This window comes from Marmota monax, unplaced genomic scaffold (genome assembly GCF_021218885.2).
Source record: "Marmota monax isolate L192 unplaced genomic scaffold, Marmota_monax_Labrador192_F-V1.1 WCK01_AAM20220418_F8-fsc00215, whole genome shotgun sequence".
Taxonomy (NCBI): domain Eukaryota; kingdom Metazoa; phylum Chordata; class Mammalia; order Rodentia; family Sciuridae; genus Marmota; species Marmota monax.
This window is the reverse complement of record NW_026695214.1, coordinates 2284951-2301748: the sequence shown is the minus strand read 5'-3', so window position 1 is coordinate 2301748 and position 16798 is coordinate 2284951. Positions and strand designations below refer to the sequence as shown.

The window sequence follows — 16798 nt, the reverse complement described above, 5'->3', positions numbered from 1 at the left end:
ATGGGAGGGAGATAACGGGGCGCGTGAGGGGTGGGGCTGGCCACCCTCCAGCAGAACCACCAGGTCACCTTGGTGGCCGGGGAACCCAGACCCCTTTCTGCCCCCCCCAACTCTGGAGATTCTGACTCCTTCCCACCCAGACTCAGAAAAAGTCCTGGCTCCATGCCACTCCTCCCTCAAACCCCCCTCCAGAGACCAGTCCAGGCCCCAGCCCCTCACTCAACTGCAGTCTCCAAGTGTGCTAGAACTTTAACCCTTTCACTGTCTAGTCAGTTCAGGAGCCCCAACCTGTTGGCCCCTCCACACGTGTTTATTAGTCCCAGGAGCAGGTGTGGGCCCCATTTTCAGGCTACAGCATTGAGAAATGCATCCCTAGTGCACTTGGAAACCTAGGGTGTCCGGTCTCCTTGGCTCTGCCCTCTCCCAACCCTGAAGACAGACTGTTGACAGGAAAGACACTAGAACACACAGTGAAGAGGACCCAATACTCTTTACTTGAACCACCTGTGAGGTGACCAGCCCCAGGGGGAAGGTACCCCCAGGCTAGTGAGGAATGGGGCTTCTGGAGAGAAGGCAGGGAAGGCCGGGGCCTGACATCCAGGGTGCAATCAGGAGCCTGGGTTTAGTCTGGGGGTGGAATCCGGGATTCTGAGAGAACAATGTAGGTTTCTAGGGATCGAACTTAGCATCCCGAAATGGAATTTGAAATTCCCCGCTCCATCTCTGGGGCTGAGTGAACGTGAAGGTCGAGCTGCGAAGCCCCCGCAGAGGTTTAGAATTGTCGGAGCGGCTCCAATTCCAGGGTCTGACTTTGAGTTAGGGATGGGGCGCTTGATCCGGGGTCGGGGCAGACTCTAGGTTCTGGGCTGGACTCTCGGTGGTCAGCGCCTCCTGGGGCGGGGCTGGGACCTCTGCGCTGGAATCCTGAGGCTGGGAGGACAGCCGGGGAGACCCCGTCGCTGGGGCTGGGTCCGCCCTGGGCACGCTCACTACTTCCAGGGGGCAGGCCAGGACTTCGCCGGGTGCAGGTTCGGATTCCACAGCTGGGTCCTGGCCGCTGGGGGCAGAGTCCCCGGACTTGCAGAAGCGCGCGAAGGTTTCAGAGGGGCTGGCCCCAGTCTGCGGGGCGAAGCCGGCCTCTCGAGCTAGCTCCGAGACCCGGGCGGAGAACGCCTGCAGCTGCTCGGGCCGCAGGTCCACTAGGTACCTGGAGCGGGCAGCCGCATGAGGGAACCGGCCCGGGAACCCGCCCGGCCCAGACGTTCCCACCCTCGCTCGCTCGGCTGGCTCACCGGGCTAATTCCACAACCAGGTTCCCACCGGGGGACACGCAGGCCCCGAGCTCAGGGCCGAGGAGATGGACCATCCTGCGGAGAGGAGAGGGGAGAGGCTGGGGACGCAGACCCGGAGGGAGGAGGCGGCTGCTCAAGTCCTGGGTCCTGGGAGAAGAGGGGCTGGGCCTGGGCCTGGGCCTGGGTCCTAGTGACCGTAGCTGCCTTCCCCTTACCCGCAGGCCACGTAGAGAAGCTGGAACCGGCCCTGGTAGCAGCGCTTGTGGTGGAGAGTCTGTGCAGAACCGAGGGCCAGGAAGTGGACCGTGAAGGATTCCCGGGCAGATGCTGCTGGGAAAGGGCCAAAAGGGGTCACTTCTGGAGGGTGCAACCCTGAGGACAGAAACCCAGACAGACACAGAGACACGCTCAACTGGGCAGACACAAGCCTGAAGATGACATCTGTAAATTTTCACCCTTTCTCTGAGGTGCATTTCTGTAAAAGTCTGGAAAGGTTGGCTTGGCCGAGAGAGACGCATTTCACAGACCAAGCAACTGAAACTCAAGGGAGAAGAGTGGGTGACCCAGAGCCACAAGGGGCATCCCCTGTAGAAGGGGACAAACATCCAGGGAGAGGATGGTTAGAAGGGACAGCCAGAATCCAGGAGGGAGCTGGGCAGCTCCCTGTTGGGTCTCTACAGGTAGCTGAGAATGCTCCTGGGCAGACACGCAACCCAAGGCCTTAGAAGAGAGCCAAACAAGGAGAGAGAAAAAGAGACGCAAAATCAAGGAGGAGAGGTCACCTGCCTAGGTGTGCCAAACCAGCTCAGGCCACGCTCGGATGCGCAGTAGCTGGAGCTGAATCAGCCTGCGGTTTACCTGAAGTCCACGGCTGCGGCTCGAGGCGCAGCTCCTCTTCCTTGTCCCCCTGGGCGGCTCTCGGTCGCCCCCAGGCGGCCACTTCGCGGAACAGCTCTGTCACGTTGTGCTGAGTGATCTCCCCAGCGGTCTGTTGGGAGAGGGGTCGTGGCCAGACCCTGGGGCTAGGACCGCGAGGGCAGAGCCAGGACGCGGGGCGGGACTTGAAGTGCTTGGCGTAAGCTAGCCTGGGCCTAGAATTTCGGGCGCGCTAGTACGCCCAGGTTTGAACTAGCACTGCGCAGGGACCCGACAGAGCCCGCAAAGGCTTGCGTGCGCAAAGTCGTTGGGGGCAGGTCCTTGGAGGGAGTCGCCTCACTCACACTAGGACCCTGTTAGCCAGGGGTGGGGCCTGGCAGGAAGAGGCGGAGCTTGGGAGGAGTCCAAAGCCTTGAGCGTTGGTCCCCATTCAGCGACCCCCTCCCACACCTTGACCGGCTGTCCATTGCTGGTCCGCAGCAAGCTCTGGTCATCTGCCTCAATGCCGAAGGCCACGAAGGGTCCGGTGGCAATGTCCCCCCAGTACCCACGCGCTGCCACGCGCTCTCCGCGCTGGAAAAGCAGGGAGAGAGGAGGCAGGTGAGGTCCACGTTGGGGACCCTGACTACTCCTGGGTCCATGAAAAGAAGAAGACCACACCAGATGTGGATACACACGTGACTCAGGAGGCGACCAGATGCCAGAGTCCTGTTGGGCACGTGGTAGGCGCTGGAGTCTCTGAGTTCAAAGGCCACACCTGTGTCCCTCCAGCGTCGGAATTCGTGGGGGTGGATAACTTGGGCCTGGGGTAGTGGCAGAGAAGGGAGGCCTGAGTGAACCTGGCCTAGGGTGTCCTGGGCCGTCCCCCTCAGACCCAGCCCTCCTCCTTCACACCCCGGTCCCCGGCACCTCACCCCGCGGTCGTGCAGCTTCATACGCAGGTCCCAGTCGCTGACTCCGCGCCGGGCGTCGTAGCGGGAGCCCAGGTAGTGGCGCAGCCGCGAGTCCCAGAGGCGGCTCATGGGGAAGGCCTCGGGCCCCCTCTCCCCTCCGGACCAGAAGCGGAACACTGCCTCCAGGGCATCCCGCTCGCGGAACTGCGCGGCCAGGCACGCGTGCGGAGGAAGCGGGGAGCGCGGGATGCAGGAGGGCAGCTTCTCCTGCCTGGCCCTCCCTTCCTTCCCCGGAGGTGGGATAAAGAACCGGGGCTCCGAGAGCAGAAGCCGGCCGGACCCCTAGGGTAAACCCTACATGGGAGCAGGGAGCTGCAATTCGAAATTCGAAGCTCCCATCCCGCTCCATCAACGCAGATCCATCAGGACTGCCCATTTCCACACTTCCCGAAGCTACTGGATCCCAGGCAATGACCGGGAGATTGGGGCAGCGGCAGCACCTTGAGCGCGCGAAGGCTGAGCCAGGGCAGCTGCTCCGCCAGGCGGTCGGGCTCCGGGACCAGGTTCGCTAGGCGCTCCGCCTGGGCACGCACCAAGGCGGCCACCGGGGGGCGCAGCAGCGCGTTCCCCCACACCTCCAGGAAGGCCTCGCTCCGCTCTGGGGGAAGGCCGAAACAACAGGGAGCCAAGTGAACCCAGAGATCAGGCCCCTGACATCTATTACTGCACTGTCACACCGTGAGCACGAGGATTCCCGGCAGACCTCGCACCGTCCCCGGACCTACTCCTTGAAGGACAATCACTTCTAAACTAGGGCTCGAGCCTATTCTTCCCTTCCCCCAAAGGGAACCCCAAGCCTGAGTTTCATGTTTAAACTCCTTATCTTTAAAATAGAGAAAGTGATCTGCACATATAGATGGAGATATGCGCGTTTTAAAATGTAGAGTTAAATTGTTTGACTTTAGTTTAAGAATTTTATAGGATAAAACCATACCTTTAGTTGTACACGAGATATACACATATATCATGTTGTATGTGCAACACAAAATAGAGATATATAGAGGTGAAAATATAGTTTCATTTTACTTAAGAATCTTATAGAAGAGAACTATAGATCTTTAGGTGGTTAATTAGATTAGTTCTAGTTGTTTAAAAACCTTTTAAAAGGATTATTGTGCAATGTATTCTAAATGCTCTGGGCTTTTAATGACAATGACTATCTATAATAATGTTAAAAATAGTAACCTCCTGGGGGTGGGGTTGAGGCTCAGTGGTAGAGCCCTTGCCTCACACGTGTGAGGCCCTGGGTTGGATCCTCAGCACCGCATAAAAATAAAAAAAATAAAAATAAAGGGTATTGTGTTCATCTACAACTAAAAATAAAAAAAAAATTTTTAAATAGTAATCCCTCAAGAGTACTGAGTTGATGTCCTAAACTAAGCACTTTATGCACTTTCTTCTCAATCCCCACAAGAATCCTATGGGTGGAGAAACTTTTAGGAGCCCTAGCTTATAAATGGAAGAGTGAGGTCCAGAAAAGGGTAGACTCCAGCCCCAGGTCACACAGCAAATCAAGCAGGAATTTGAATGCAGCCTGATTCTAGAGACTTTAGACACTAGGCTGAAGATATTACCAAGAATGACCATTTTCTGCTTCTCGATGTCCTGGACACTTGATACCTCTCTGACATTCCTGATCTCTTGCGGCCCTCACCCTCCTTTTTCTGTAGGTTTTTCTCCTAAAATTCTCTGTGGCTCCAGGAGGTAATATACTTAGTCCCATTATACAGTTGGGAACTAAGTTTCTAAGACTGCAAATGATGAAGTAAGGGAGAATGACTATAGTGTTTAATTATACCACTGAAAGGGCAGAATCCCTGTAGGGAGAGGAGACTAGGGTCAAAATGCCTGGGTCTTAGCAACTGACCTCGAAGCCCCATCTTCTCCGGCTCCTCCAGGGCTAGGCTGAAGATCAGCATGTGACGTGCCACAGCTTCCAGATTATTCTCTAGCACGTAGAACTGGAAGGGTGGACAGGGCAGGACAATTCTGAGACTCTCATCTCTAACCCTTAGAGGCCAGGAGAACAGGCCCTCAGCCCCCTTCTTCCACCAACCTAGGAGTCCTGATCAGGTCCCGTCCTTCACACACAGGAGCCTAGGCCTCTCGAATGCTGCCCTCACCACTACTGGAGACCTGATCTTTAAACTTCACCAAGAAACTGAACCCTTAACCTTTGAGCCACATTCCCAGCCTTTTAAAATATTTTATTTAGAGATAAGGCCTTGCTGAGTTGCTTTGGGCCTCACCAAGTTGCTGCCACTGGCTTTGAACTCATGAACTCTTGCCTCAGCCTCAGCCTCCCAAGCTGATGGGATTACAGACATGCATGGGCCTGATCCCTAAATTCTTCCTCCCTCTGACTCAGCAGTACCATATGCCAGCGGCTTCCGTCCCCAGGAAAATGGATCTGGCTCCCACCTTCTATCTCCTTCAGATTTGGGACTCCGGCCTCCAACCCCTTTTTTTGAACCAAGCATTTTTGAACGCAATTCCCTCTTCTCAAAGACTCGGGAATCTGAGCTCTCATCTTCAACCTTCTTCCATGACCCCCAAACCCAACTCACATTAAATCTCCTTCGAGGCCACAGCGCTGCCCGTGCCAGGGTCCTCAGAAGATGCCGCCCATCAACCGAGCCCAGCAGCAGCACATCTAGCTCAGGGGTCTTGTGCGCCGTATCTGCCTGCGAGTCTGGGTCCACAGGAGGACCTGGCAAGACGACGGGCTCGGGCTGATGGCCATCAGGGCGGCTCCTGCAGTTGCCCCTAGAGCTCAACTACCAATCTAGCAGGCCTCACGCGGGGCCTGGGTTCCCAGGGGAGCTGAGCCTCTATGCATTCTGGGATTCGAAGTCCGCGGAGAGGAAGGACACTGGAGCGCCCGCGCCCCTTGCCGTTGAGCCGTGGGGACATTGGGCGACCCTGCCAAGGACTCCCGGACTACAGGTCCTAAAAAAAGTCTGCGCATGCTAGGAAGGCACCGCTGTCTCAGGCCCTATGTGGTCCCAGGGTAAGGACTCACTTTCAGCCTGCAGGTCCAGCGCCGGGGACAGCCCCCACCAGCACACCGAGCCGAAGCCAGCGCCGGAGCCCGCCGGTGTGGTCATGGCTCTGCGGGACAGACATTCTGGGAACCCCACACTCGTACAGCCCATCCCCTTCTCACCGCCCTTCACTCCTCGCCCCTTTGATCCCACGGGACCCCCTCACCTTTGTCTTTCCAAGTATGCGGACCTCCCCTTCCCGGTGTCAGGTGCTGTGCGGCAGTCCAGCGCACCGGATCGACCGCTGCGCAGAGCCCCGCCCTCTTCTTTCAATCAGCCAATGGGAGCATGCGGGCTTGCACCGCCGCTATCAACCGACCAATACCCATGCGTGAGGTCTGCCCATTATGAACTTTTGACCAATAGGAGAGTTGAGGAACCGTCTCCGCGAGAACAGGGGAGGAGGGCGTGTGGACGCGGTTGTCAAGACGATAGCGCGCGCGGAGTGGGGACAAGGCTGCAGGTTGCTGGGGAAGGGGCCGGGCGGTCCAAATTTGTGGGAAGGAGAAGGCCCGGACTGCGGCTTCAAATTAAGGCAAAACGGAACAGATCTTAATAAATGAACTAAACAGGTGGCCTCTACTGCAGACTGCAAACCTCTGGGTCCCCTTTTCCCCTCACACACTGGGACTGCCTTCACACAGGCCTTCTAACAAGGTAGGCATCAGGGCAGCTGCTCGTATATTTTTGGAATTTCATAGTGAATTGCTACTCACATTTATTATTTAAAATTATATTAAAGGTAAAAATGCTCAAAACTCATCATTTAAAAAATGTTATTATACTTTACTATTATGATGCCCTAGAGGTTACTTACGTCTAATTATATCCATAGAGAAGAAATGTTATTTTAGGGTTGGTGGTATGCCTCAGTGGTACAGCGCTTGCCTAGCTTGTGGGAAATATCCTGGGTTCCATCCTGAAGGCTGCCAACACATACAGTATGTGTATATATAATATATATGTAAAATAACTTTAAAAAAACAGCCTGTTAAATATAGGTGTCACCAGCACCTGTCTATATAAATAAAGTTCTCTTAGAACTGGAACCAGGAAGCCAGGGCTGGTGATGCATGCCTGTAATCTCAGCGATTTGGGAGGCTAAACCAGGAGGATTTTAAGTTCAAATCCAGCCTGGGCAACTTATCCAGGCACTGTCTCAAAATAAAAAAATAATAAATTTTTTTTTTAAAAACCCAGGGCCCAAGACTAGAGGAGGTTGGCATGTCTAAGTGCAAGGTTGTTTTATTTATTTTTTAAAGTGCAAAGTTGTATCCTGTGTTCACATTTTTAAAATTTTCCATTGTGGATTTTCTTTTTGATGTTATTTTTATTTTAAACAACTTTGCATTAAAGTACCATTTATTTGACTGCTTTGCTTGATTCATCTTAAATTTGGGGAGGCTCATCCAGGCCCTAGGAAATACTGTGATACTGTATTAGTAGGCTTTTTTTTTTTTTTTGTACTGGGGGTTGAACCCAGGGGCACTTTACCACTGAGCCATACCCCAAGTCCTTCTCATACTTTATTTATTTTTTTAAAAATATTTATTTGTTTATTTATTTTTTTAGTTCTCGGCTGACACAACATCTCTGTATGTGGTGCTGAGGATCCGCATGCCAGGCGAGCGCGCTACCGCTTGAGCCACATCCCCAGCCCTCTCATACTTTATTTTGAGACAGGGTCTCACTAAGTTGCTGAGGGCCTCATTAAGTTGCTGAGGCTGGCCTTGAACATGTAATCCTCCTATCTCAGCCTCCTGAGTCAGTGGGATTAAGGCATGAGCCATCCTTCTTGGCTAGGCATCTCTTCTTAATTCCATATTTAGTGACTTTACATTGGCTGCTTGAAATCAACTATGGTGGGGATATTTTCTTTTCTTTTTTTTTTTTAAAGAGAGAGTGAGAGAGAGAGAGAATTTTTTTTTAATATTTATTTTTTAGTTTTCGGTGGACACAACATCTTTGTTTGTATGTGGTGCTGAGGATCGAACCTGGGCCGCACTCATTCCAGGCAAGCGCACTACCACTTGAGCCACATCCCCAGCCCCAGGTGGGGATATTTTCAGCATGGAAAGAGCACACCTCACTCCAGCATGGAAGAAGTTGGTAACAGCACTGGAAGCATACAAGCCCCTCTTGCCTCCAAATCTGGATTTTTTGCAGGGTTCCCTCTGTCAATTATCTTCCCTCCTTTGCCCGACAAAAGTCCTGCTCATCCTTCCAACTCCAGCAGGGAATCTTCTCCCCGAGTTCTGCTTCTGCCTTTCCACAGAATGGACACAGTCCTCTACCCGTGACTTCCCACTGCTTGGTCTTCAGGGGACCACACACAGAGCCCTTAGGGGAGGGGGTGGCCCTCGGTGTCAGGCAAGCCTGGATTTGCATCTCACCTAGTCTCTTGATGGCTGAGCAGCCTTGGTCACATGACTTCACCTGCCTGAGTGGCAGGAGCTAGCAATACCTACCAATATCAGAGTAATACTATGTCATAATATCTATCGATATCATGGTAATATTGTATGTAACATTATCTGCCAGTGTCACAGAACTGATAAGGAGACCTGGTGCTTGTAAATGCATTCACCTAGGCACACGGCAGGAACTCAGGGCTGGAGCGGCTGTGGGCTTAGCTGGTCCTGGGCCCCACCTGGGAAGGGGGCACGGCAGCCCTCAGCCCAGGCAGCCTCTGCCTGGCGCCCCCCAGGGAGGCCTGATGCCACCTCCCTACTGAAAACTCACCCACTTATGAAAATTCCCACCCACATATCGTTGATTATCCCTCCAACAAATGGATTAAGAGAGACACAACATTTTAAGAAACCTATCCTTTAGGGGACTTTCCAGCATTACCTACTGACCAGATAATGGAGGCCACATCGGCCTGAGGAGCTCAGAGACTGACCAGAGATGTCATCTCCATGCCCCTCCCCAAGCCCGCCCCTCCCCATGCCCTCCCAAGAGGTCCTGGAACCCCAGTGGGCTTCTCCCTCTCCACCTGACTACCCTGTGCCTTCAGTGTGGGTCCTTCGTTTTCCTAAGCAAACCTCCACGCTGAAACACTCTCCATCCCCCACGTCCAGGACCATCCTCAGGAGGGCATTAGCAGCACTCAGGGCATCTGGAGACACTTCCAGTGACCTCTCTCTAGTGACAGCGTGGCTTTTCACAGCATCTGCAACTAGGAGTGACATTTCCAGGTCCATCCACACTGAAGCACAGATGAGCGTTTCATTCCTTCCTGATGAGACAATATTCCAGGTATTTCATGCTGTTGGCAAACTTCGTCCTTCTCCTCATTCACCTCTCAGCTGAAACCTCCCTCCTCAGGAAGAATGTCCCCCATCCCCCTTTCCAAACCATAGCCACCTTCGCTGGTTGCCTTCCCGACCTGGAGGGCCATGTAATGGATTTATTCTTCTCATTAATCTGTTTTCTTGTTGGGAAAGAACCAGGGACCCCAACGTTATCATCTAAATTGGAACATTCAACCTCAGGACTCAGAGACTGTATGATTCTGAGCAAGTCACGTTGATTCTCCATCCCTCACTTGTCATGTGGGAATTAAAATTGTGGGATTTTGTTGTTTGATTTTTGGTACTTGGGCTTGAACCCAGGGTGCTTAGTCACTGAGCTATATCCCCAGCCCTTTTCATTTTTTATTTTGAGACAGAGTCTTGCTAAGTTGCTGTGCTGTGAGAATTATTGTTGGCAGTGGTAGCAAGTAACAGTTAAAACACAGTGCTGTCTTCATAAAGACACACGGGAGAGATTACTGCGTTCCTTTAGGGAAATTTTTAAATCACACAGACATCATAATGCATGGAATGGATCTGATTCTCTTTTCCCACTGGCTACTAGGAACCTCAGGGATAAGTTTTTACTCTGACTCTCTCCTTAGCACTTGGGGGTACTTTTGGCCCCGTTTTCCATTCAACTTGTTGCTCAGAAACTCCCTTGCCAGATTTCACAGCCCTTTGTCCACCACCCAAAACCCTGTCTGGTGAGGGGGAAGTCAATGAATCCATCATCTTCCCAGAAACAAACTGGGAAATAGAATTTGTTGAAAGAAGAATGAGGTGGAGACGAATCACTCTTCTAAATAAGTCCTTTCTCCCAGGCTTGGAGATTTTGTGGGAGACTGTTACTCCTTCCTGGATGAGTCAGCGGCTTGGGGTGGGTCTGGGTTTGTATCTGTTCTGGGTCCACAGCATCCAGTGGAATCGGGCACACAGGAGATGGTGGGCGATGCCGGGAGGACAGAGGGCGGGAGGGGAGGCGCAAGGCTGGGTAGTGGGGGGCTCTCCTGCTGCAGCAAACGCTGAAGGTATTATCATCCCATCTTTTCAGATGAGGAAAGCGAGGCTGAGGGTGGTGAATGAAAAAGAGAGAAAGGCCGAGTGGGTGGGCGCTGGCGATCCCACTCGGGGAGTGGGCCGCCCCAGGGCTGCCCAATGCCAGAGCGCGCTGCGTGGAGGTGGCGTTCCCTCTTGGCCCCCAGCCCTGCCCACCCCTCAAGGAGCACTGGGGCCAGGCCACCAGAGCTGCTGAGTATTTATTCCGCCGGGAGAGCAGTGCAGGAGTCAAGCTGTGGGAAAAGGGCGCTGGGAGCAAGGGGATCCCAGACGGAGGCTGATTGTCAGAGCAGAGGGTGGGGGCCTGGGGCAGGCCGGCCAGGCTGCTCTCCCTCCCCGGGGTTCCTGGGACTTCTGGGTATGCTGCTGGGGTTGGGAAGCTGTCCTGGTGCATGGTGGGGTGGGAGGCAGGCAAGGACCCGACGGTTGGGGCCGCCAGGGCGAGAGGCCGAGGCCAAAGGTAGGGCTGAGAGTCTGGGGTCAGTGCCAGAATCCAGGTTTGGTGGGGTCTTGGGAGTGGAGATCAGGGCGCTGGCAGCAGCCTCACTCGGTCAGGGGGCCGCAGCGAGTGCCACTGCGCTACGGGCCTCCGGGGATTGGCCAGCATGTCGGCCCAGTGCCGCAGGCCAGCCCCGCCCACGGCCGCGCCCACAGCCACCCTCCCGATGGCCTCGTTCTTGCCCAGCTTGTCGTAGTCCAGCACGGTCAGCTCCACCTGGACCTTCTGAAATGGGCGGGGTGGAAGAGAAGACACGAGGTGAGGGAAGGAGGCACCAGGAGGCGCTCAGCTCTCATTGCTAAGGGCGCCTCTCCATGTGATCCCAGAAATCAACGTGCCCTTTCCAGAGGGCACAGAGAGGGGCAGGTGGGAGGGAGGGAGGCCTGTGGTGAAAAGATGCCCTGAAGCCCGTCTTACTTCAATAACAGATTGGGGGAGGTGGGAAGGTAGCCCATGCCTGTAATTCCAATGACTTGAGAGGCTGAGAATGGAGGATCACAAGTTTGAGGCCAGGCTCAGCAATTTAGCAGGGCCTCTCAAAAACAAAACAAAAGGACTGGGGATGTGGTTCAGTGCCAAGTGTCCCTGGGTTCAATCCCTGGTAAAACAAAACAAAACAAAACAAAACAAAAAAAAAAACGGATTCTTAAGTAAGGTATGGATTGCTAAGTAAGGTGTGGTCAGGAACCTCCTAGGGGTGCAGTCCCCCCAGAGTGGCAAACCTTCAGAACTGCTACAGGCAGGCAAGGGCCAAGCCAAGGGCCCTGTCCCTAAAGAGGTGGGGTGGAATCCTAGTAGCCAGGACCCTAAGGGGTGGAAAAAGCTGGTCTGGTTTAGGTGGAGCATCTTGGAGGTGGGGAGAGAATGCCAAGCCCAGGTTTTAGAAGACTCTTCCTCAGTGGGCTGGGCCTCCAGACCCTCACGGGAGGAAACAGATCCATAACACACCTCAGCCCCAGGACCTGGTTTCTGTGGGGATGCGGAGTGCCTCCCTTCCTCTTGCAACAGTGGCTCCCAAGACCTGGGCCCTTGGGCAGGGGCTGCTGCGGCAGAGGCAGGTCTGGGCTCACCTGGACTTGGTCACAGGGCACCTCGAAGCTGAAGGCCTCGTTGTAATAGGGGTTGAGAGTGTTCTTCTTAATGGTAGTTTTCTTCTTCCGCACTTTTTTGCCGCCCTGCAGCAGGTGGACCTTGACGTAGGGATCTGGGAGAGGGAGGAGGGTCTTATAGCGCCCCCACCCCGCACTACTGAGCTCAGGGGTTCTGGAGAATGGATGACCCTTTGGACCATCACAGATACTCCGACCATACGCCCGGGTCTCCCTCTCTCCGCCAAAATGTAATCTGAATGTCCCATAGCACCGGGAGCTCCACTTCCCAGACACCCCGCCCTCCGGCTGCGGCTGCGGAGCCAGAGCCCTGGTGCACGGCCACAGACACTATTTTCTTGTTTCCTGCACACCTGATAGTCCGCCCACATCCATCTTCTTCAAGTTTTTAGCCTCCAGGACAATAACGGTGAGCTTCCCGGCGGTGGGGACATAACGGAGAGAGAAGCAGATGTCCCCGAGTTTCTCCTGCTAAAGGAGGAAAGGGATGCGTCACCAGAGCCCCAGCTCCATATCCATCTTCTCTCAGCTTTCTTTCCTCCCCCATGGGAAAGGGCCGGAGTTAAGCGCCCGGGTCCACTGGTTCTAGGGTCTAACCCTCTGGCTCCGTGGGGTGTGCTCTGAAAACCTACCCGCTGATTGGCCCAAGGTAGGAGTGGGCGGGTGCCAGGGCGTGGCCCCGAGTGCTCACCTCCTCCCTCGGGGCCGCCTGCAGTTCCAGCCAGGCCTGCACAGGTCGTCCCAGATCCACAGAGCTCATAGGAACCCGCGCCTCCCCAATGGCGTCGTTGCGGGAGAAGCGGTCGAAGTCATATACCGCCATGACCAGCACCCTGCCCCCCAGCTCCACATAGGGGACCTGGGTGGGGAGGGAGCACGGAGAAAATAAAAGTGGAGGGGAGAAAGGAAGAGGAAGTGGAGTACAGTATGTTCCAGTGAAGGGCGCCCAGCAGCAGTGAGGGAGGGCGCCGAGGGAACAGTGGGGACATTAATGGAACCAGGTGGGGGAGTACCGGGATCCACAGGAACAGAACCACGGGCCAACAGAACCCAAGTGGAGGGCCTAAGGGCCAAGGCAACAGCCCAGGTGTCCTAGTGCCATCCCCCCAACACAGGGTCCAGTGAACAGCCCCCAGGTGGTCGCTGCCATCTGAGCTGTGATTGCCTCCCAGAAAGGCTGAAGAGGGTGGGTCCCCAGCATTCCAGCTCCTGGAACGTTCCACAGCCTGCCTCCACAGCCTGCCTCCGCAAGGAAGACAGGAGCTCACCTTGAAAGCGAAGGTCTCCCCAAAGTGTGGGTTCAGCGTCTGCCGATGCACCTTGGTCTCATATCGCCTCCGCTTGTCTGGCAGCAGGTAGACCCGCACATATGGGTCCGAAGAACCTCCCAGGTCCAAGGCAGCCAATCCTTCAGCTTCCAGGATACCCACCAGCAGCTGTAGGGGCCCAGCAGAGGAAACCCAAGTCTTAGTGTCCCTTCCAGGGCATCCTCTGGGGGGGGGGCTGAGCTCCCCTGGGAGGCATCCCCCTCCTCCACACCCACCTGGCCACTCTGGAAGTCATAATCCAGGGAGTACTGCAGTCGTCCTAGCGCGGGCTTCTCTGCTGCTTGATGCCCAGGCCCCGACAGTGAGGGTTCCAGCTCCTCGACTTCTGGCTGCACCTTGGGGAGCCAGGGGCAAGGCAGGTGAGGTCTTCCCCTGATAGCAGAATCAGAAGTCACAGGACACTCACAGATCCCCTAGACTACGCCTGATCCCTTGCAGGCTAAGCAAAGTCAGGGTTTGATTATTGATGTCTGTCACAGGCGGGAACTAAACAGATCCTTCTCTGACTCTCTAGGCGGTGGGGTGCTTTCTCTGTGACACTCAAGTGCCCTACTCTCCCTTGCAGGTGACACATACCATCCAGTTTTGTATCTGACTCCCCTACCAGACTGGAAAGTTCTCATGAACAGTGACCAGATCTGGTCCATCTCTGGGTCCCCAGAGTCCAGGGAGCTGGACACACAGGGAAGAATGCCCCAGATTTAGGAGGGAAGGGACTAGTGATGGAGATCCACTGGACCACAGAGAGGAGCAGGGTGGAGAAGGGCAGATTGAGGGATGGGGCCAGGCCACACCTTATCTATGTAACTCCGGCCCAGTTCCTTCACTTCCTGAAGGTGGACCTGGGCTTGGGCCTGACTCTTCTTGCCCAGCCGCCTGCGACAGCGCTTCCGGTAGAAACAGAAACAGCAGCTGAAGACAAGGAGGCCTGAGACCAGCACGATGGTGGCCAGAGCCCAGGGGGGCACTGTAGAGGAGTGGAGAGAACACACAGTGACACAGGGAAAGCAGCCGGGCTGATTCCGTTTGGAGCCTTCGTGGAAGGTATAATCCTGGCCTCATTTTCCTTCCAGCCACTTCCATTCCATTCCCTCCCATGTTTTCCTTCCAGCTAGTTGATGCCCCTACCAGGATGACACCATCCAGATTGGCTTGCTTATTAGTTCCACCATCTTTTCTGCCCAACCCCTGATGCTTGCCCGTGCCAGGTCCTCAGTAGAGGCAACTTAAGAGACAAGTGGACTTTCCAGACCGGTCACCAATCCGGGATCCTAGTCCATGCCCCACCCCTTGGTCCACTTCTGGTCTTTCTTGCAAACCTGTTAGCTCCTGCCCTCGACACGCCCCGTTCCATTCCGTTTCCAGTCCTGGACGCCGATCACAGCCCTAGCCTCGCAGCCAGCCAGCCGGCCCGGGCGGGGCTCCCATCCCGCCCGCGATGATCCCGCTGGGCTGTCAGTCAGCTCCCGCCCCGGGTCTCCTCACCTGCGCCGTGGCGGATGCGGCTGGAATCCGGGGGCGCGTCGGGAGCTGCAGGCCCCGGGGTCGGGGGCTCCAGCAACATAGCGGCGGGGTCCTGCGGTCCTTGCTGCAGAGGCACCCAAGCGCCCTAGCCCCCCACTCCCACCCAAGGCATCCATTGAGTTCTCCGCTGAGTCCTCCGCACCACCGAGAACTCTCGCTGTCGCGGCTTTCTGTGTATGCTGGGAGTTGTAGTCTCAGCCCTCCCGCGACCGCGGGCAGGCTTGGGGGGCCTGGTTCCATCCCAAAGGGACGCCCCTCCCTCGAAGGCACCCGCCCCCAGGTTTCTAGCCCTTCCTGGCCCCGACCCTTGGCCCGAACTGGCTGTGGGCGAGGCGGGCGTGGGAACCCGCGGACTGTGTTGCCCAGAGCAACTGCGCGGCTTCACTCGGATGGGGTGGGAGCAAAGCTGGTTGCCTGGCAACAGCCTGTTGCCAGGACAACGGGCGGGGCTGACGCACGGAAGCAGAGTCCGGGCGGGGCGTGCTGGCTCCGGGCCTAGCTGAAGCCTGAGACCCCGCAACTGAGATTCCCTGGCCGCGGAGAGTGGCTAGGGGCTGCCCGGCCTCCGCGCGCACAGCGGCTCCTCCATGCGCATGTGGCCCTCTCCGCTCTTGCTGGGGTGGGGGCTGCCCAGTATTTCTGAAGGACCCCACATCCTTCTCTGGCCTGTCGGTCTCTCCCGTGCATCCCACAATGCCTTCACACCTGTTCTCCCAACCCGCTTCTCTCTGGCCCCAGCAGGCGTTCCCCATTGTGTCTGCCTTCCATTTGCCTGAGCTCCAGTCTCCCCAGCCCCTGCCTGTGATCCGGCCTCTGTCCCCAGGGGTTCCTCCCCTCCCCCTCTGACTGGCCCCTATCCCGCCCTCTGGCATCTTGTCTCCACACCTGTGTCGCCTCTCAATTGATTCAGGCTCCAACCTCCTGCTCCCTTCTGTTGGTCCTTCCCAGTGTCCCTCCATCCACCGCCCACCCCACCCCTCCCACACATGCCGTCCCTTAAGCGATGGCACTGAGGATGGGGGCTCAGGCAAGGGTCCCAGCAGCTCCTACCTGCCGAGCGGCGGGACTGGACCCTCCTGCACACACTGAGACGCAGGCGGGCCAGGACCCCGCCCAGCTCGTGGGCGGCCCGCGCTGTCCCGGGTGCTGATCGCGGGGCTGGGCAGGGCGGGGGCGCGGTTGAGAGGAGCCCCGCCGTGCCCGCGCGTGCGCGCCTATGTGTATGTCTACATGTCTTTGTGTGTGTGTGTGTGTGTCTGTGTGTGTGTGTGTGTCTGTGTCTGCGTGTGAGAGAGAGAGACAGAGAGAGAAGGAGGGACAGAAAGAGGGAGAGAGAGGAAGCAGCGCGTGGTCAGGCCGGTAAGAGAGAAGGACCCGCCCCTCGGCCCGCCCCACCCGGGAACCACTATGGCGCCCACTGATGTGGATCCCGGAGCCCTACAAGTTTCTATCTTCTGGTCCAGCCGTTTGACATCCACACTGATCCCCGACTCCACAATACACACACAAAACACCTGGCACAACCAAAAGATCTGAGTCCAGGACATACTGACCCAGGACCCAAGAGAACCTCCTCTGGAGACCCACCTCGTGGAGTCCCCAGACCACACAGTCAGGGCATCAAAGCCGCCAGCATATGGGCTCCCAGAGCTTTCCTCCCTCTAAAGCAAACCCCAAGCCCTGAGCTCAAAACAACGGCTCACAGGCTGACCTTGGACACAGGTCCAGATCCACAGCCCTCTCTGAGACTGGACCAGCAAAACTAAGGATCCCAAGAGTTTCCTCCCACGGACAGTTTGCTTAGGACCTTAGATCAGG

The 16798-nt window shown here is 56.0% G+C and overlaps 2 protein-coding genes and 1 long non-coding RNA gene across 8 annotated transcripts; 1 reads left to right on the top strand and 2 right to left on the bottom strand.

The window, feature by feature from the left end:
- Positions 1-471: 471 nt before the first annotated feature.
- Dnaaf3 (dynein axonemal assembly factor 3) lies at positions 472-6418 on the bottom strand. 5 transcript variants are annotated; one of them, XM_046430853.2, is made up of 12 exons: positions 6332-6418; positions 6144-6232; positions 5689-5831; positions 4989-5082; positions 3562-3719; positions 3083-3265; positions 2846-2971; positions 2619-2741; positions 2151-2280; positions 1508-1622; positions 1293-1367; positions 472-1207 (listed from the first exon to the last, which is right to left on the bottom strand). In XM_046430853.2, exons 2-12 carry the CDS (start codon positions 6226-6228, stop codon positions 817-819), a joined length of 1623 nt encoding a protein of 540 aa, XP_046286809.1. In that variant the 5' UTR covers positions 6229-6232; positions 6332-6418; the 3' UTR covers positions 472-816. The 5 variants fall into 5 exon arrangements, with proteins under 5 accessions (XP_046286809.1, XP_046286810.1, XP_058430648.1 ...); XM_046430854.2 differs by having other exon boundaries at positions 1508-1619; XM_058574665.1 differs by having other exon boundaries at positions 2846-3265.
- Positions 6361-9753, top strand: LOC131423691 (uncharacterized). Its single transcript, XR_009225574.1, has 2 exons — positions 6361-6822; positions 8110-9753. It is a non-coding gene; the product is annotated as an uncharacterized LOC131423691 (long non-coding RNA).
- Positions 9754-10707: 954 nt separating this feature from the next.
- Syt5 (synaptotagmin 5) lies at positions 10708-16297 on the bottom strand. 2 transcript variants are annotated; one of them, XM_046430852.2, is made up of 9 exons: positions 16031-16297; positions 14942-15076; positions 14251-14423; positions 13672-13791; positions 13397-13564; positions 12820-12987; positions 12482-12596; positions 12090-12223; positions 10708-11244 (listed from the first exon to the last, which is right to left on the bottom strand). In XM_046430852.2, exons 2-9 carry the CDS (start codon positions 15018-15020, stop codon positions 11044-11046), a joined length of 1158 nt encoding a protein of 385 aa, XP_046286808.1. In that variant the 5' UTR covers positions 15021-15076; positions 16031-16297; the 3' UTR covers positions 10708-11043. The 2 variants fall into 2 exon arrangements, with proteins under 2 accessions (XP_046286808.1, XP_046286807.1); XM_046430851.2 differs by having other exon boundaries at positions 12482-12599; positions 16031-16293.
- Between the last annotated feature and the right edge of the window lie 501 nt (positions 16298-16798).

Bases quoted from the DNA above. Each gene is read 5' to 3' on its own strand.
- Dnaaf3 (XM_058574665.1), bottom strand. From the start codon at position 6,228: ATGACCACACCGGCGGGCTCCGGCGCTGGCTTCGGCTCGGTGTGCTGG. The intron at 3,720-4,988 runs GTCAGTTGCTAA...GCCTTCCCCCAG, and splicing joins GGAGAAGATGGGGCTTCGAG to AGCGGAGCGAGGCCTTCCTG. The intron at 1,208-1,292 runs GTGAGCCAGCCG...TGCCCGCTCCAG, and splicing joins CTGGTTGTGGAATTAGCCCG to GTACCTAGTGGACCTGCGGC.
- Syt5 (XM_046430851.2), bottom strand. From the start codon at position 15,020: ATGTTGCTGGAGCCCCCGACCCCGGGGCCTGCAGCTCCCGACGCGCCC. The intron at 12,988-13,396 runs GTGAGCTCCTGT...CTCCCCACCCAG, and splicing joins GGGAGACCTTCGCTTTCAAG to GTCCCCTATGTGGAGCTGGG. The intron at 12,600-12,819 runs GTGAGCACTCGG...TTCCTCCTTTAG, and splicing joins AGGCGGCCCCGAGGGAGGAG to CAGGAGAAACTCGGGGACAT.